Genomic DNA, 14,649 nt, shown 5'->3' on the forward strand with positions numbered 1-14,649 from the left:
TTATGGATTTTGATGTTATATTGTGAATGCTTTAGTCTTGAATAAGGTTTAGTTTTGAATAGAGGACTTAATATATCTTGTGATTAGATCCTTAAGATATATCAGCAGCAGACCTCAAGTGTACCGTGTTGATTGGTTCTACAGTAGTCAGTGTCTGAGGCCAAATTTGAACTTGGATCTTTCCCACTCCAGGCCCAGTGCCTAATCCTCAGCACCTACCTGCCCAAAGGCCACCTGTTCTTTAATGGCATAACAAAAGAGTTTATCCAAAATAATAGAAACTCTTGAATAAGCAACCCTTAGCCCTAAGTAACCAATAATATCAGTCACAGATCCAAAACATGACTCCTCTTGTGTATGATATCACAGAAGTCTTGTTTTTACTCTCTTAAGTGGCTTCAGGAACAGGAAGGGGTTTTCTTGACATTTCTCTCAACCCCTAGAGGTAAGTAGGTATGAGGGAGACATGACCTGAAATCTGGCCTTAGATATTCAGTAGCCTTGAGACCCTGAATAAGTCACTTAACCCTGTTGATGTCAGTTTCTTCATCTGTAGAATGAGCTAGAAAAGGAAATGGTAAACCATTTCAGTATATTGGCCAAGAAACCACAAATAGGGGTCATGAAGAGTAGCATAGGACTGAATAGCAACAAAAACCCTGGGAATCTATCCTTGTGGGACACAAGTAGATTTGGGAAGCTGTACACGTCTTAGCATGAACACCATCATGCCACAAATAGCCTTGTTTTACTTATATATCTTTTCTGGAAAACACTGTTGTTTTATAGAGAGGAAAACAAAACAAATAACAACCAATATAAACAATTAATGAACTCTACCTATAAAATGCCAATACCTAATTAAGTAAATGTCTCATTCTTGATGTAGGAAATGATACAGAATACAATGAGCAGAACCAGGAGGACAATCTATTCTGTAACAACAGCACTATAAAGATGATGTCTGACACCGACACAGTAATTGTTTGATGACTGACAACTTTGAAACAAGTAAATTCTGGATCAATGAAATGAGTTACCATGATTCCAGAAGATCAAAGATGAAGCATGCTAACAACCCACATCCTCATAGAGATGAGATCAAATCATGATGCAGAATAAGACATGTTATGTCATTGGCCAATAGGGGAATTTGTTTTGCACGATTATTCATATTTATTAAAATGGTTTTTAATTTATTTCAATCAGGGTCAGGTGAGAGGAAGAGAAAATAAACTCTTGTTAATTATAAAAATTGGAAAATTAAATAAAATACATACTTAAAAGTAGAGAAATGTCATAGAGTTCTTGGCTGAGAGTTCAGAAGGTATAAGACAAGTATAAACATTTGGCCAGTGGAACAGCATTTCTCCGTGACCATGTGAGACCAGAAATTACAAAGCCCCATGGGAAAATTGCAATGATATTCTTAGAAGAGAGTTCTCTGCAACAGTGCAGGTGTGAATTGCTTCTCTATGCTGACTACATGAGAACTTTAAATGTATGCTCCTCCGCAAATGGCCCTGGCCACACTGTTCACATGGATGCTCTTTGGTGTGTTCACTCTTGCCAATGATAATTTGTACATGTATAGGGAATTTAATACCTAGTAAATCTGAAGAAAAAGTTTATTTTTACTTGCATAACTCTGATTTCATTAGGTGTCTTTACTGTAACTAATACTGTGTGGTTTTCTGACTAGACAAAGTACAAAGATCAGCAGGGCCTCATGATCTTTTTCATACTTTTTCAGTGTGTATGAGTACATAGAGTACCATAAATCTAGAGTAGTTAGCTGGAGGAACCCATATGTGTGGGGGAAAGGCAGGGTATTTAATTATAACAACCATCAGTCTTCTCTTTATCAAGTACTATAGGATAAGAGAGCTTGGTTTTAATATTACCGGGAGACAGAAAGTAAGAATAATGAAAACTTGGTGCCAAAGGCTTTCTTATGATTGTTTTTAGAAAGGGAATTTGGCTCCCCTGCTTCCCCCATAGAGTGTGACATAGAATCTTTGAGAGTCCTCAGGGACAGATAGACTTTACTCAGCTCCACCTCCAGACTCTATCTCCCAATTGTTTAGCAGGCTGAAAAATCAGTCAGGTGAGGCGTGCTGTTCGTTTCCTCATTACACCATGGTCACCAGCTTTCTCTACTGGATGGTTATTTTTCTCCTGGAATTAGGTGAGTCCTAGGCATAGATGGAAAATACCTATACTAGGGTTGCCATATTCCCTTGTAGATATGATGTCAACTTCTTACCCAAGTTTCACCTCCTGTCTTTTGTCTCCTTTCTTTCCAGATTCCACGCATGCTAAAATCACTCAGACCCCAAGGCATCTAATCATAGGGAAGGGACAGGCAGTGGAAATGAAATGTGACCAAGACACACAGGAAACTCTAATGTTTTGGTATCGACAAACCCCAGAGAAGGGGAATCTGGTGCTTCTTCTTTACTCTGTGGGAACGGAGGATGAACAGGAGGGGGATGATCCTCAAGGATTTAAAGTGGAAAGACCAGATATCAAAATTTTCCATCTCAGTAAACAATCTGCAGAACTCACGGACTCTGGAATATATTTCTGCAGTGCCAGTCACAGTGATGAAAGGGCACCTCATTTCTGTGCACAAACCTCCTTTCTTCCACACAAGCACAGGAAACAGGAGTTGGTGGGGAGGGAAGGGAGTGCAGACAACTATCATCAAAAGAAAAGCAGCCCAAAAGAGAAAGCAAAAAATGTTTCATATAACACAATATCTAAAAGTCAGATGAATACACTAAATGCTTTTGTTGGTAGTGGAATAAAGGCCACATCCTGTGATGGTAGGGTAGGCCCTTCTCATCAGTTAAGTCTTCACAAGTGTTAGTTGATCCACTGTGCCATGCTAAATGCAAGCCTATACAGGCCTCAATGGGGTTCCTTTTCCTGCCTTTCTCTTGGATTTCAAAGATATTTTAGAATCTACCACACATTTAGTTCCTGTGTCTGCCCTTGGCATTTAGAGGTACTGCTTGTGAATGGGAGTCAAGGTGCTTGGAAGTTTAGGAATGGGGAATGTTGTATTTTGATGACCCAGAGGCAGAAAGCCCAATGCTCCATTCATTCCAGAGCCAAGATCACAACTAATGCTCCCCTGAATCTTCAGTCACCCTGAGGAGGATCCAATACAATAATAGAAAGGATTCCGGAGGTGCAGGAACTGGGAGTTATTGAAAATTTCATCAGCTGTGAGATGGAAGAGAAAGTACTTCTGTCCCACAGTGCTCCCCTTTGCTTCCCCTTGGCATGGCTCCTAAAGTGTCCCACATCTCTAACTCCTACATTAATCTTTTTCCATATGTGGAGGAAAGACAAGGTTTTAACCCAGCACCTCATATATCTTGCTTGGAGGGCAGGAGGAGTTTGGTAAAGATGATGGGAACCAGAGAGTTCTACATAGAAGTACTTCATATTTCCTTTCATTCTTTCTCTCTTAAGTAAACTATATTAACGCTGTACTTCAAGAATATGTGCCGAACTCATGAATGTGCTCGCTTATTAGACTGAAAGAGAAGATCCAAGATACAGGTTTGAGTAGAGAGTTAGGTGAGGTAGAGACATAGATTTTTTATTTATAATATTTCAGTATCATTCTTTAGTGTATATTCCAGACCCCATCATGGCGGTCAGAGCTTGGACAGGTGTGGGAGAGAATTGGGAAGACAAGGCTAGGAATTTTCTGGTAGAGAACTTCCTAGAATCCAGGGACATTACTGAAAACCTTGGTGAGAATTTACTAAGCCTATACTATACAAGAACTAAGGTATGTGTAATCCTCTTTGCTCAAGGTCACCAAAATCTGATGGAAAACTCACCTATTAGGCTGTTTTGCTTAATAATTAAGATGTTGATACTTTGCTTTTCTGTAGGCTTAAGGGAAATAGCATAAGAAATTATTGTTCTCAATTCTATCACTCGAATGCAGCAATATCTCAAATAGAATTGACAACAGTTTCTCATAGCAGTGACAACAATAACAATAATTTATATAGCACTTTGAGTCTGCAAAATGCTTTACAAACATCTTACAACAACTCTGGACAGCAGCTGTTATTGTTTTCCCCCTTTTATAGATGAGGAAACTGAGGCAGGAAGAAGTTAAGTACTTTCCTCAGGGTCACACAACTAGTAAATGTATTAAACCTGTCACTGAGTTAGTGAGATTTCTGCCCCAAGCATGTGAAGACTTTCATTGTAAGAATGTGCAGATGAGAAGACTTTGTTCTAATGGCCACAAAGAAGGACGACACAGGCTCTGTGGAGTTCTTGGAGATTGGTCAGACATCAAAGATGCCAAGATCATCCATTGCATGTCAGGCCATTGCCATTTATTTTAACTTTTTCTTGCCCCTGGACTTTGATGAGTCTGGAAGAAAGAGTGAGGCTGATAACTTTGTGCAACTGTGTCTTGTTTATTGTTTAAATCTAATTCTCATGTAAGTCAAGATATTTATGATGTCATTGGTCTGTTTTGAAAACATGATAAATACAACACATTCTAAAAGAGTAATTTAAAGTAATTTACTAAAATAGTTACTACCATTCTCCAAAAGACAGGCCTGAGAATGTGCTGCTGTGGTGACAAATCAGGGTTAGAAGAAAATCAATATATTTCATATAACCATGTGTTACAATTGAAGCTTTTGTGGTGGGCGTAAAAGCTAGCAGACAACTGTCAATTGTGCCTTTACCACAAAAAAAAATGCCCTTTGTGGGAGTCAATGAAGACAAGAGTAACCTTAAATGGAAACGGTGCATGCAAACAGGGGAAACCCAGAGCTCTTCTTCCACATCATTGGGGCACAGGTTGGAGTCAGGAAGGCAGGGACCTGATTCATTCTGGTCCTGGACCCATCATGGGTAGCAAACTCTTTTTCTGTGTCTACATTTTTCTCCTTGGAGCAGGTGAGTGATGGATAGAGAAAGAAAACCCTCCTTCTGAGGAGAGGAGGTTCAGAGATTTTCCTTTGCATCATGGACAAAGCAAATGGCTGCCAGCTACTGTGTGCCAACTTCTGTTTCTTTTGTTCCCCTCCTATAGCCCCCACTGAGGCAAAAATCACTCAGACACCCAGATTCCTGATCACAAGGGTGAAGCAGCAGGTGAAACTGACATGTCAACAACATTTTGACCATGATTACATGTACTGGTACCAGCAGGAGCCACAGAAAGGACCCAAGCTAATGTTTTCTCATGTTTTACAAAAATTAGATTCAAATGAAAGTATTCCTCATCGTTTCACTTCTACTTCATCAAAGAAAGAAGAGATTACCCTCCACATCCTCGGTGTGGAGGCAGAGGACACAGCCACCTACTTCTGTAGCAGCAGCAGAGACACAGCCTTGCAGAGTCATCTCCAAGCTGTGCAGAAACCTCCTGGTCCTGGCATAGGAAGAAAGGAGGGAGGGAAGTCACTACATCAGAGACTTGGCTCACCCTGGGAGGTTTTAGAGGGAGGAGTGTTTGTCAAACCCCAAACACCTGTGATAGAAGCCCTCAGACTTCAAATTGTTCTAATATACAGTTATTTTATTTATTAGGAAACTCCAATCTGCATTGGCAGAGGGGCCTCACTAGAAGCATTCTGCTCTGCTCTGGGCTAGTCCACAATAACAAGAAAAAACAAATTGTATTCATTCTACATTTCCTTCTTGTGTTTCTTTTTTTTTTCCTCTTCAATGGTGTTGTAGTGGAAAGGAAAACTGTCTCTTTGGAGATATTGTGGAGCAGGTTGTCATCTTTTTATCTGCTAACTGACTTCTCCAGTCTGTGATATCAGAGGTGGTACATCAACCAGTTAAGAGTGAGACCCCCACTCCTCCATGTAAAATACCTTGTTGATTTTAGCCTCCCTGAGCTCCCTTGGTGCCTCTAGACATAATGATGTGTCTGCTGAAATGATGACCTGTGTCCCAGGGCTAGCTTCCCTCTGAGCCATCACAGTCCGCCCTCTACTCCTGCAATGGTGACAAAACTGTCCAAACAGGAGCAAAGAAGGCATCCCTGGGAGTATCCCTTCCATGTCTTCCCCCAGCCTATTTTGGTGGACATAAAAACTGTCTTGTTGGGGAACAGATGCCACCTAGTGTCCTTCTTCTGTTGTCCTCATCTTTCCACTCCTTGCATCCAGGCACCTGATGGCTCTTGTGACTGAAATGAGACAAATAATGGACCTTTTGCTTTGCATGACTTTCTTATTAAATTCTTATGTGGAGCTCCTTTAAGTCTTAACAAAGGACTGACTCAGATATAACCTGTATTTATCTATGGGAGAATATGGGGGGTTCAGGGAGAACTGGAACTTCTGGTGAACACCCCACTAAATACTGTCTCAGCAGACAGGCTGAACAGACTGAGTGTAAGCAACAGGCTTCAAAACTATAGGTGACTGGGGGAGTCTACCCAAGCATGTAAACACTTCGCCAGGCATAATGTGTAGAAGAGAACAATTTTCCAATGGCTATGAAGGTGGCTGGAGCAAGCACTGTGGAGCTTTGAGAACTTGGTCAGACACTGAAAATGCCAAGGTCATACTCTGCACCCTGCATCCTAGCCAGTCTTCCTGACCTTTGTCTTGCCACCATACTTTAATGACTCAGGAAGAGAGTATGAGGTTGTTGACTTTATGCCACTCTGTCTCATTTAAATCCAATTCACATGCAAGTACAAACATTGCCCATGATATTGCTGGTACATTTCAAAAATGTAGGACAAGGACAGCTAGCTGGGGAAGTTGATAGAGTACTGACCCTGGAATCAGGAGGACTTGAGTTCAAATGTGCCCTCAGATACTTGATGCTTACTAGTTGTGTGACCTTGGGCAAGTCAATTAACCCCTGTTGCCTCTCTCCCCCCAAAAGGATGAAGGATATATTTTTGTGTAAATCATCATTCTTGTAAGCTTTTTCAAGAGTAGTGATCATGTGCCAGTTATTTTCTTTGTACTCCACCCAAAATGACATCTTTATAACTTGACTGTCTAAATGTCAAGAAAATATTTAAGGAAGATATTATACCAATTGCAATGAGGCACTGAAAAGTATAAAATTTCCTCAGTGAAACTGATAGCAATTCAAAGAGGTCAACTGATTCAAATCAGAAGAGAAAGACTGGTAACAATCATATTTTTGTTGAATTATGGCAGGTAGTTCCTGGACAACACACTGACCTAATTAACCAACTTCAAATTAGGTCAGATGCTTCAAATTTTAGGAGAATTAGAGCCCTAATTAAAATGGGGAGGGAGAGAACTTAAGTTGGATATTGTATGGGAAATGGTACTGTCTGTGATGATTCTGGATGAGCCCTAGTCTTCAACATTGCTGGTGAGTAAGGAGAAGACCCAATTTACCTAGACCATGATCCTGCTAATACATGAGAGTAGTATGAATTAGAGAAGACAATATGTGGGATGGGCTATATTTTAGACAATTCCTCTTTCCATGGGAGAAAATCCCTAATACAAAAATCCCATAATGAATGTCTCTCAATAAAATACTCTAGAGCAGATATTCTGAACCTTAGGTCCCTAAACTTTAAAATATATATTTTGATGCATATTTCAATATTACTGGTTATCTTTGTGGTGCTATACATTTTTTAAAATTAATTTTTAACCCTCTGAGAAGGGATCGAGTTGTTGTTGAATAATCGTCAGTTTTGTCCAATCTTGTAACACCATTTTGGGGTTTTCTTTGCAAAGGTGTAGGAGTTGTTTGCCATTTCCTTCTCCACATCATTTTACAAATGAACAACTGTGGCAAACAGGGTTAAGTGACTTGCTCAGGCTCACACAGGTAGTAAGTATCTGAGGTGAAGATTTGAATCTATGAAGATAAGTCTTCCTGATTTCAAGACCAAAGCTGTATTCGCTCTACTCCATGGCTACTCCATTCAGTTGTTTCAGTCATGTCTGACTCTTCGTGACCCCATCTGGGGTTTTCTTAGCAAAGACACTGTAGTGGTTTGCCATTTCCTTCTCCAGTTCAATTCCTCCAGATGAGGAAACTGAGGCAAATCAAGTTGAGTGACTTGTCCAGGGTCACACAGCAACTAAATGTCTGAGGCCAGATTGGAACTGAGGACAATGAGTCTTCCTACTCGAGTGTCAAAGCTCTTCCCACTGTACTACCTCGTTGCCCCTTTAATTTCCCTACCAGCTCTAAATCTAAAGCTGTGACCACTTGAAACAAACATTAACTCCCCTTGCTTTGCAAGTTCCCATTTCTCCTCTACTGGTACTGTTGCTACTCGTACCTACTTTGCTTTTCATTGTCTCTCATTTCCACAAGAGGGAAGTAGGAGTTTGCAAATAATTTTTCTTTCTTTTTTTTGTTTGTACAGTTTTATTTTTTTTTAAATTCTTGTTAATGTACAGGCATTGGCACATTTAAATGCAAACTACATAGAGAGAGCTTTCCCCAAATCTAGGAAAGTGGAATGTCAAGAAGACAGCAAAACATGAAAAACTTAAAGTGCTAAAACAGAAGACACTTCACAAAATGTTTTCACTGAAACAATTCATGTGTCAGTTAATATCCTTCATTTTGCAAATGGCAGTGAAAAACTGATTAGACTAGAAGGACATAAAGAAAAATATGGATAACTGGTGGCAGTAATGGTATAAAATTATATTTTAAGCGATAAGAGACCGAGGTCATTTATTTTGTAATGATCTTTCAAAAAGGGTACTTAGTACTGACTTGCATCCCATACAAGGAAAAAATAAGAGGTCTTGGGATGATATGATATAATAACCATCCCCTACCCCTGATAACAACAATTTTGTGACTAATTGTGTTCTGGGAAAAAAAAAAAAAACAACCAGACCAAAAACTTGCTGAGTCACTTTTTGCCCTGAAGAGATCAAAGCCCTTTTGTTCTATTGGGTACAGTTTTGTGTAAATAATTAACAAAAGGAAAAATATTCCCAGAGTTAGTGAACTAAAAAAGTTGTTACATTCATTATTTTAAATACTTAGGTTATGAAGACGTCGTCTAGGATATTATATAGTTAGAGGTAGATAAAAGGCCAAATAGTTCTCATAGAATCTAATAATTTAGTATCTGTACATCAAAGAGATCACACACTCCTGCATTTTCATTCAGGTTAAAGTTGTAGTCATCAGCAGGGATAGGAGAGAACCATAATAAGGGAAATATTTCTGAAGACATTAATTCATCAATGATATCACCACTAATAGATCCTGAGAGTGTGTCTGAAACTGGTGTCTGCTGGAGATGCTGACCTCTGGTAAAGGTGTGTTGTTCAGGCAGATTCTGGGTTTCTGTATTGGGTTTCTGTGGAGTCACTGGTGAAGAGATTTGATAAGGAGGTTGGGTGAGGTCATCAGGTGGAGGTACAGGAAAAACCACAGGCTCAGAGGAACTGGATTCTTTATCAATAAGCAGCACGTGGATAGGTCCTGAGTGACTCTTTAAATTGATCTGGTATTTCTTTTGTCCATTCTGGCCCATTTCAGGAATAGGTACCTCCAGCCGTGTACCAGAAGGTGACTGAATTGCAAGAAGTGTATCTCCATTAAAACAATTACAGATGTCTTCATGAGTTATATAAGAAAATCTGTTGTTAATGGAGTCATCCATAACATTTTTGATGCTTTGCTGTAGCCATAATTTCTGTTGATCAAGTTATCTCTCTTTTAGCTCCAGATCTTCAATTTCTGCTTTGAGATATCTCAGTCTATCGATAACTTTCTTTGTATTACATCCAGCACCTACACCTTTCCCCTGTATACTATTTTTGGACTTCTTTTCAATTAAATCAATTCCTTCCAAAACATTGGTAATTTCATAAATTCTTCTTTTTTTGCCGGACAGCCAAAGTATCTGCAGCCGCCTTGATATCCAGGACCCTGTCCTTGGCCTCCTGCAGCAGCTACACCAACTTGGTGGTGAGCAGCCCCAGGCTCTTCTTGTGGGGTCTGCCGCTCCCGCCGCCTCTGGGGGCGCTGCCGGCTGCGGCTGCGGGGCTGTCTCTAGCCCAGCGGCAGCTGCTGGCCAGAGCTCCGCTGCCGTCGCCATGCTGCCCGCCGCCGTCTCAGGGCTCGGAGCCCAAGCTCTCAGCCCCGCGCCCGCAGAGGGCAGAGGCCCCGCGTGGTGTCCCCACAGGGCGATCGCCCCCTCCCTGACCCCGCCGCCCTCCCGCGAGCTCAAACGCCTGGGCTCCGGGGCAAATAATTTTTCTTTATAAGTCTTCATAATTCAAATCATCGAAATGATTTTAGTTGAGATAAATTTTTCTTAATCACTGACATTATGCAATTAGAGGTAAGAGCTTCTTACTTGGAATGTAGGCTATGAAAGTAGTGTAATAACCTTTGGGCTCCATGTTCTTGAAAACCAAGATAAACACTAGAGGTCTGAGTAAATCTCTAGTACTGTCTTTATCTTAGAACGTTCGAACACCTAGAACGCTAGAGCTGAAACACACATGAGCAGTCACATTATAAAAGCCTTCACTTTGTGAATCAGGAAGGATCCAAGGACTTTAGAGGGAGTGTCCTACCCACAGCAGCTAGGACTGAAGGAAGCTTAGCTCTCCTGGTCACTGATTCTAGGGTGGATTTCCCTAGGAGAGACTTTCCTTTTTCACCCATACATAGTCACAATCAACAAGTATAAGTATAATGTGCTCAAGTGCTCAACACTGAGCACAGTATACACTGAAAACAAACCTCTTCTATGTGTGTGGGTGTAAGAGGGAAAGAGACAGACAGAGAGACAGAGTGACACACACAGATGATGAGAGACAATATTTAGTAAGCACCTACTATGTGCCAGGTACTGTATCAAGTTCTGAGCATACCAATAAGAGCCAGGATAAAGGAAATTATTTACATTCTAATAGGGGAAGGCATTGCATAAAAAAGAGGTGGAGGGGGTAGGGAGAAGTCTTAGGGATGAAAGCACTGCCAGAAGAGGTGGAGAGGTGGTTGGGGAGACATGGGCTGGTACGGGTTTGGAAAGAGCATTTAGATGCTGCCTAGCAGAATAGAGTCACTATAGAACTCTACATTTCTCCAGTATGGGGAGAGGTGACCATTCTTTTTTGAGTCATTGGAATATAAACTCCTGGAGGGCAGGGACTAACTTTCTCCTCTTTTTTCATCCCCTGTGCTTAGAACAGGGCCTGGCACATAGTTGGAGGTTAAAAATGTTCTTGATATATTACTGATTTGGTGTATAGTAGCTAATGGACTCTCACAGAATGTGGAATAAGGAGCCGTTGAAGGGCCCATGTATCCTGGCTGAGGAACAGTTTTTTCTTCTGTCTAATAATTTGTAATCTGCTCATTTCTAGGGGATGATGCTGGACTATAAGAGTCAGTGAATAAGGTTATTATAAACATTGCACGGTAGAAATTGTGGAAGCCCCAAAGTCTGGCTCTGCTTCCACTATAATAGGGCATCAAACGTTTTGTTAAGAAGATTTCCCATTCCTTCTTTGCCTCAATGGAATCCAAGACCTTCTAACATGTAATAGCCTGTCTTTTGGGATCTAGTGAGTCGTGGGGACAGATTGAGGATTCCTGCCTGGGGCTTATCAAGACTCTGATATAAACTTTTCTCTTGGGACTGTACTGCCAGTCTGTGCAGAACTCTTATTTCTCTGTTTTACTTCCTTCTTCCAGAGAACCCACTGGGATCACTCAGACACCCAGATACTTGAAGACAAGAACAGGAAGGAAACTGCTGCTGAGCTATGAACAGAATATGAAGCACGATTTTATATCTTGGTACAGAGAGGACCCAGGTTTGCGGCTGAGGCTGATTCATGGATATCAACCTTGTTGTACAGCAAATATTCCAAAAGTACACATAATATCCCAGCCAAAGTGGAGAAGTTTTCTCTCATGCTGGAATCACTAGCACCAGTCATGCATCTGTATCTCACTGTGCATCAGAAAAGACACAGCCCTACTTTGTCATCAGCACAAACCTTAGCATGGGATGTGGCATGGGGGTGGGATGAAGAGAACATTTGTTTTAGTCCCAGGGCTGAATAGAAGGGAAATCTGGAACCCCAACACCACGAAAGGAAAGAGCTCTGGAGAGATAATTATTTCACTGTCCCTTAAAAAAAAATCAATGAGCTAGCCACTTCCTCCATGAAGCCTCTTTTTATAGCTTTGGCTAATCTCCCTTATATCCAGTGATCAATCAATTTGTCACTGTGTTAAGCTCTGGGGATACAAAAAGAGGCTTAAGGACAGTCTGTGCTCACAAGAACTTTACACTGTAATGGGGGAGACAACAGATAAATAAATATATATAACGAAAGTTGCATACAGTAAAAATAGGAAATAATTACCAGAGTGAAGACACTACTAAAATAAGAGAGATTGCGGAAGGCTTCCAACCTAACGTAGGATTTTGTTGTTGTTGTTTAGTTTCAAAGAAGACCAATGATGTGCCCATGTGATGAGTTGCATGTGAATTGAAGTGAGGCAATCTTGTACAAAGCCCTCAGCTTCATTTTTCTTTCAGTCGTTGCAGGATTTTGAACACCAATAAGAGGAATTTGTATTTGATCCCTGTAACAAGGAACCAAAAATGGAGTTTATTTAATGAGGGAAGTAGGGTAAAGGGTATAGTTAGACCTGAATTTTGGGCAGATCAGTTTGACAGCTGAATATAGGAAAGACTAGAGTGGAGATTTTAGCTAGGGAAATCAAAGAGAAATAGTCCAGGTGCTTAAGAGAATAAAGGCCTGTATCAGGGTAGTGGCAGTTATCAGTGGTCAGAAGGGGGCATATGGAAGAGATATTATGAAGGTAAAATCAACAGGCCTTGGCACCAGATTGGATGTGAGGTGTGAGAGGAGAGTGAGGTGTCAATGATGATATCTAGGTTGTGAGATGTGGTGACTATGAGTATGGGGGTATTCTCATTAGCAGTAGTAAAGTTAAGAAGAAGAGAAGATTTGGGGGTAAAATACTGACAACCACATTCATTAACTAATAACATCATTACATTCCAAATACAGGCATAAGCATAATTGCAGATAAAACACTCCACAATCAAATTCAGATAATAGATGGGTAAAACAGGAAAACATTTTCATGTGATTCCACTCACCTTTCATATTGATGACATCTCTACCATCTGTGTACTCTAGAGAAATGTTTGAGTTCTGCTCAGATCATGGGGCTAGTGTCAGTTTCTTTCCCTAAAAAATGTTAATAGTGGAATGCATGAGACCAGTTCAAAACTCATTCACCCAGCTTTTAGGTGGCACAACCTTGTCCTGTGTGTTCTCTCTCATTTCCCAAATAAAAGACCCCAGTTCTCGGATTGAGAACCCTAGAGACAGGAAGATTCTACCTGGATACACAAAGACCAACTACCCAGAAGACATAGAAAAAGGAAAGGCCATAATATTTATAATATTTTGACAAAAAAATATGTCCTTTCTATCCAGCCCTGGGACTAAACTAAATCTGCCCTTCCTCCCACCCCCATCCTACATGCTGCTCTCCATGACTCGAGATCCCAGCTTTTGTACTGGAGGCAATGAGACTGAGTGGTGTGTGTGTGTGTGTGTGTGTGTGTGTGTGTGTGTGTGTGTGTGTGTGCGCGTGCCTATGGTGTTAGATAAATATGTTAGCAGCAGTCATGCTAAAGACTATTTTGGCTGAGGATGGAGTGTTCTTGATACCACACTGAGAAGGTGCTGTGGCCTTTTCATATTATGACTTGGGGGGGGGGGACTTGTGAGATCACACATAAACAGTATATAGTGAAAAAAGGAGAGGCACAGAGTTTTGGTTCTGCCAACTCAAAGAAACCATTGCTTCCCTGGAGACCAGAGCTGGGAGATACCCCGTTCATGACCTGTTCCTGCCATGGGAATCAGTTTTCTCTGCTGCATGACCATTTGTCTCCTAAAAGCAATAAAGTCCTGGATACAGGTGGGAAACCCCCATCCAGGTCTACTCAAACTCTAGCATGAAATCTTCCACTAACCTCCAAAGCTCTGTCTACTTTTTCTGTCTCCTTTGCCCACAGGCTTCACTAACACTGCACTCACCCAGAACCCAAGAGTCCTGGTCTCAAAGAAATTACAGGAGGGTATGCTGAGGTGACCCAATTCCAGGGCAATATTCCTCTACATTCATCCTCTTTGGGGAGCTGAGAGCTCCCATGTCTGGAGCCTCTGGTTTAGGTACATTCAAGAGAGCAAAGATGGACATTTATTTATCCATCCACAGGAAGAAAAGAGGACATGGTGATGGAGTTGATGGGCTAGTATTCGTTCCCCTGCCTTCCTCATACTCTTTCTGTCTCTGTGTCTCTCTCTCACTCTCTCTTTCTGCGTCTCTTTCTCTGTCTCTCTATCTCTCTGTCTCTGTCTCTTTCTCTCTGTCTGTCTCTCTCTGTCTCTGTCTGTCTGTCTCTCTGTCTCTGTCTCTCTCTGTCTCTGTCTCTCTGTCTCTGTCTCTGTCTCTCTGTCTCTGTCTCTGTCTCTCTCTGTCTCTCTCTGTCTCTGTCTCTCTCTGTCTCTCTCTCTCTCTGTCTCTCTGTCTCTCTCTGTCTCTCTCTCTCTGTCTCTCTCTCTGTCTCTCTCTCTCTGTCTCTCT

The 14,649-nt window shown here is 41.2% G+C and overlaps 1 pseudogene and 1 gene segment (V, D, J or C); one reads left to right on the top strand and one right to left on the bottom strand.

Moving 5' to 3' along the window:
• Positions 1 to 4,901: 4,901 nt before the first annotated feature.
• Positions 4,902 to 5,979, top strand: LOC138160394 (T cell receptor beta variable 3-1-like). The segment is given in 3 exon segments: positions 4,902 to 4,950; positions 5,087 to 5,425; positions 5,894 to 5,979. Coding segments are annotated over 3 exon segments (474 nt in total).
• Positions 5,980 to 8,969: 2,990 nt separating this feature from the next.
• On the bottom strand, positions 8,970 to 9,997 carry LOC138160496 (transcription factor E2F5 pseudogene; annotated as a pseudogene).
• Positions 9,998 to 14,649: the final 4,652 nt, after the last annotated feature.

Source organism: Petaurus breviceps, unplaced genomic scaffold (genome assembly GCF_028583685.1).
Source record: "Petaurus breviceps papuanus isolate PSGF00001 unplaced genomic scaffold, PetGlider_PUasm1.0 181, whole genome shotgun sequence".
Taxonomy (NCBI): Eukaryota; Metazoa; Chordata; class Mammalia; order Diprotodontia; family Petauridae; genus Petaurus; species Petaurus breviceps.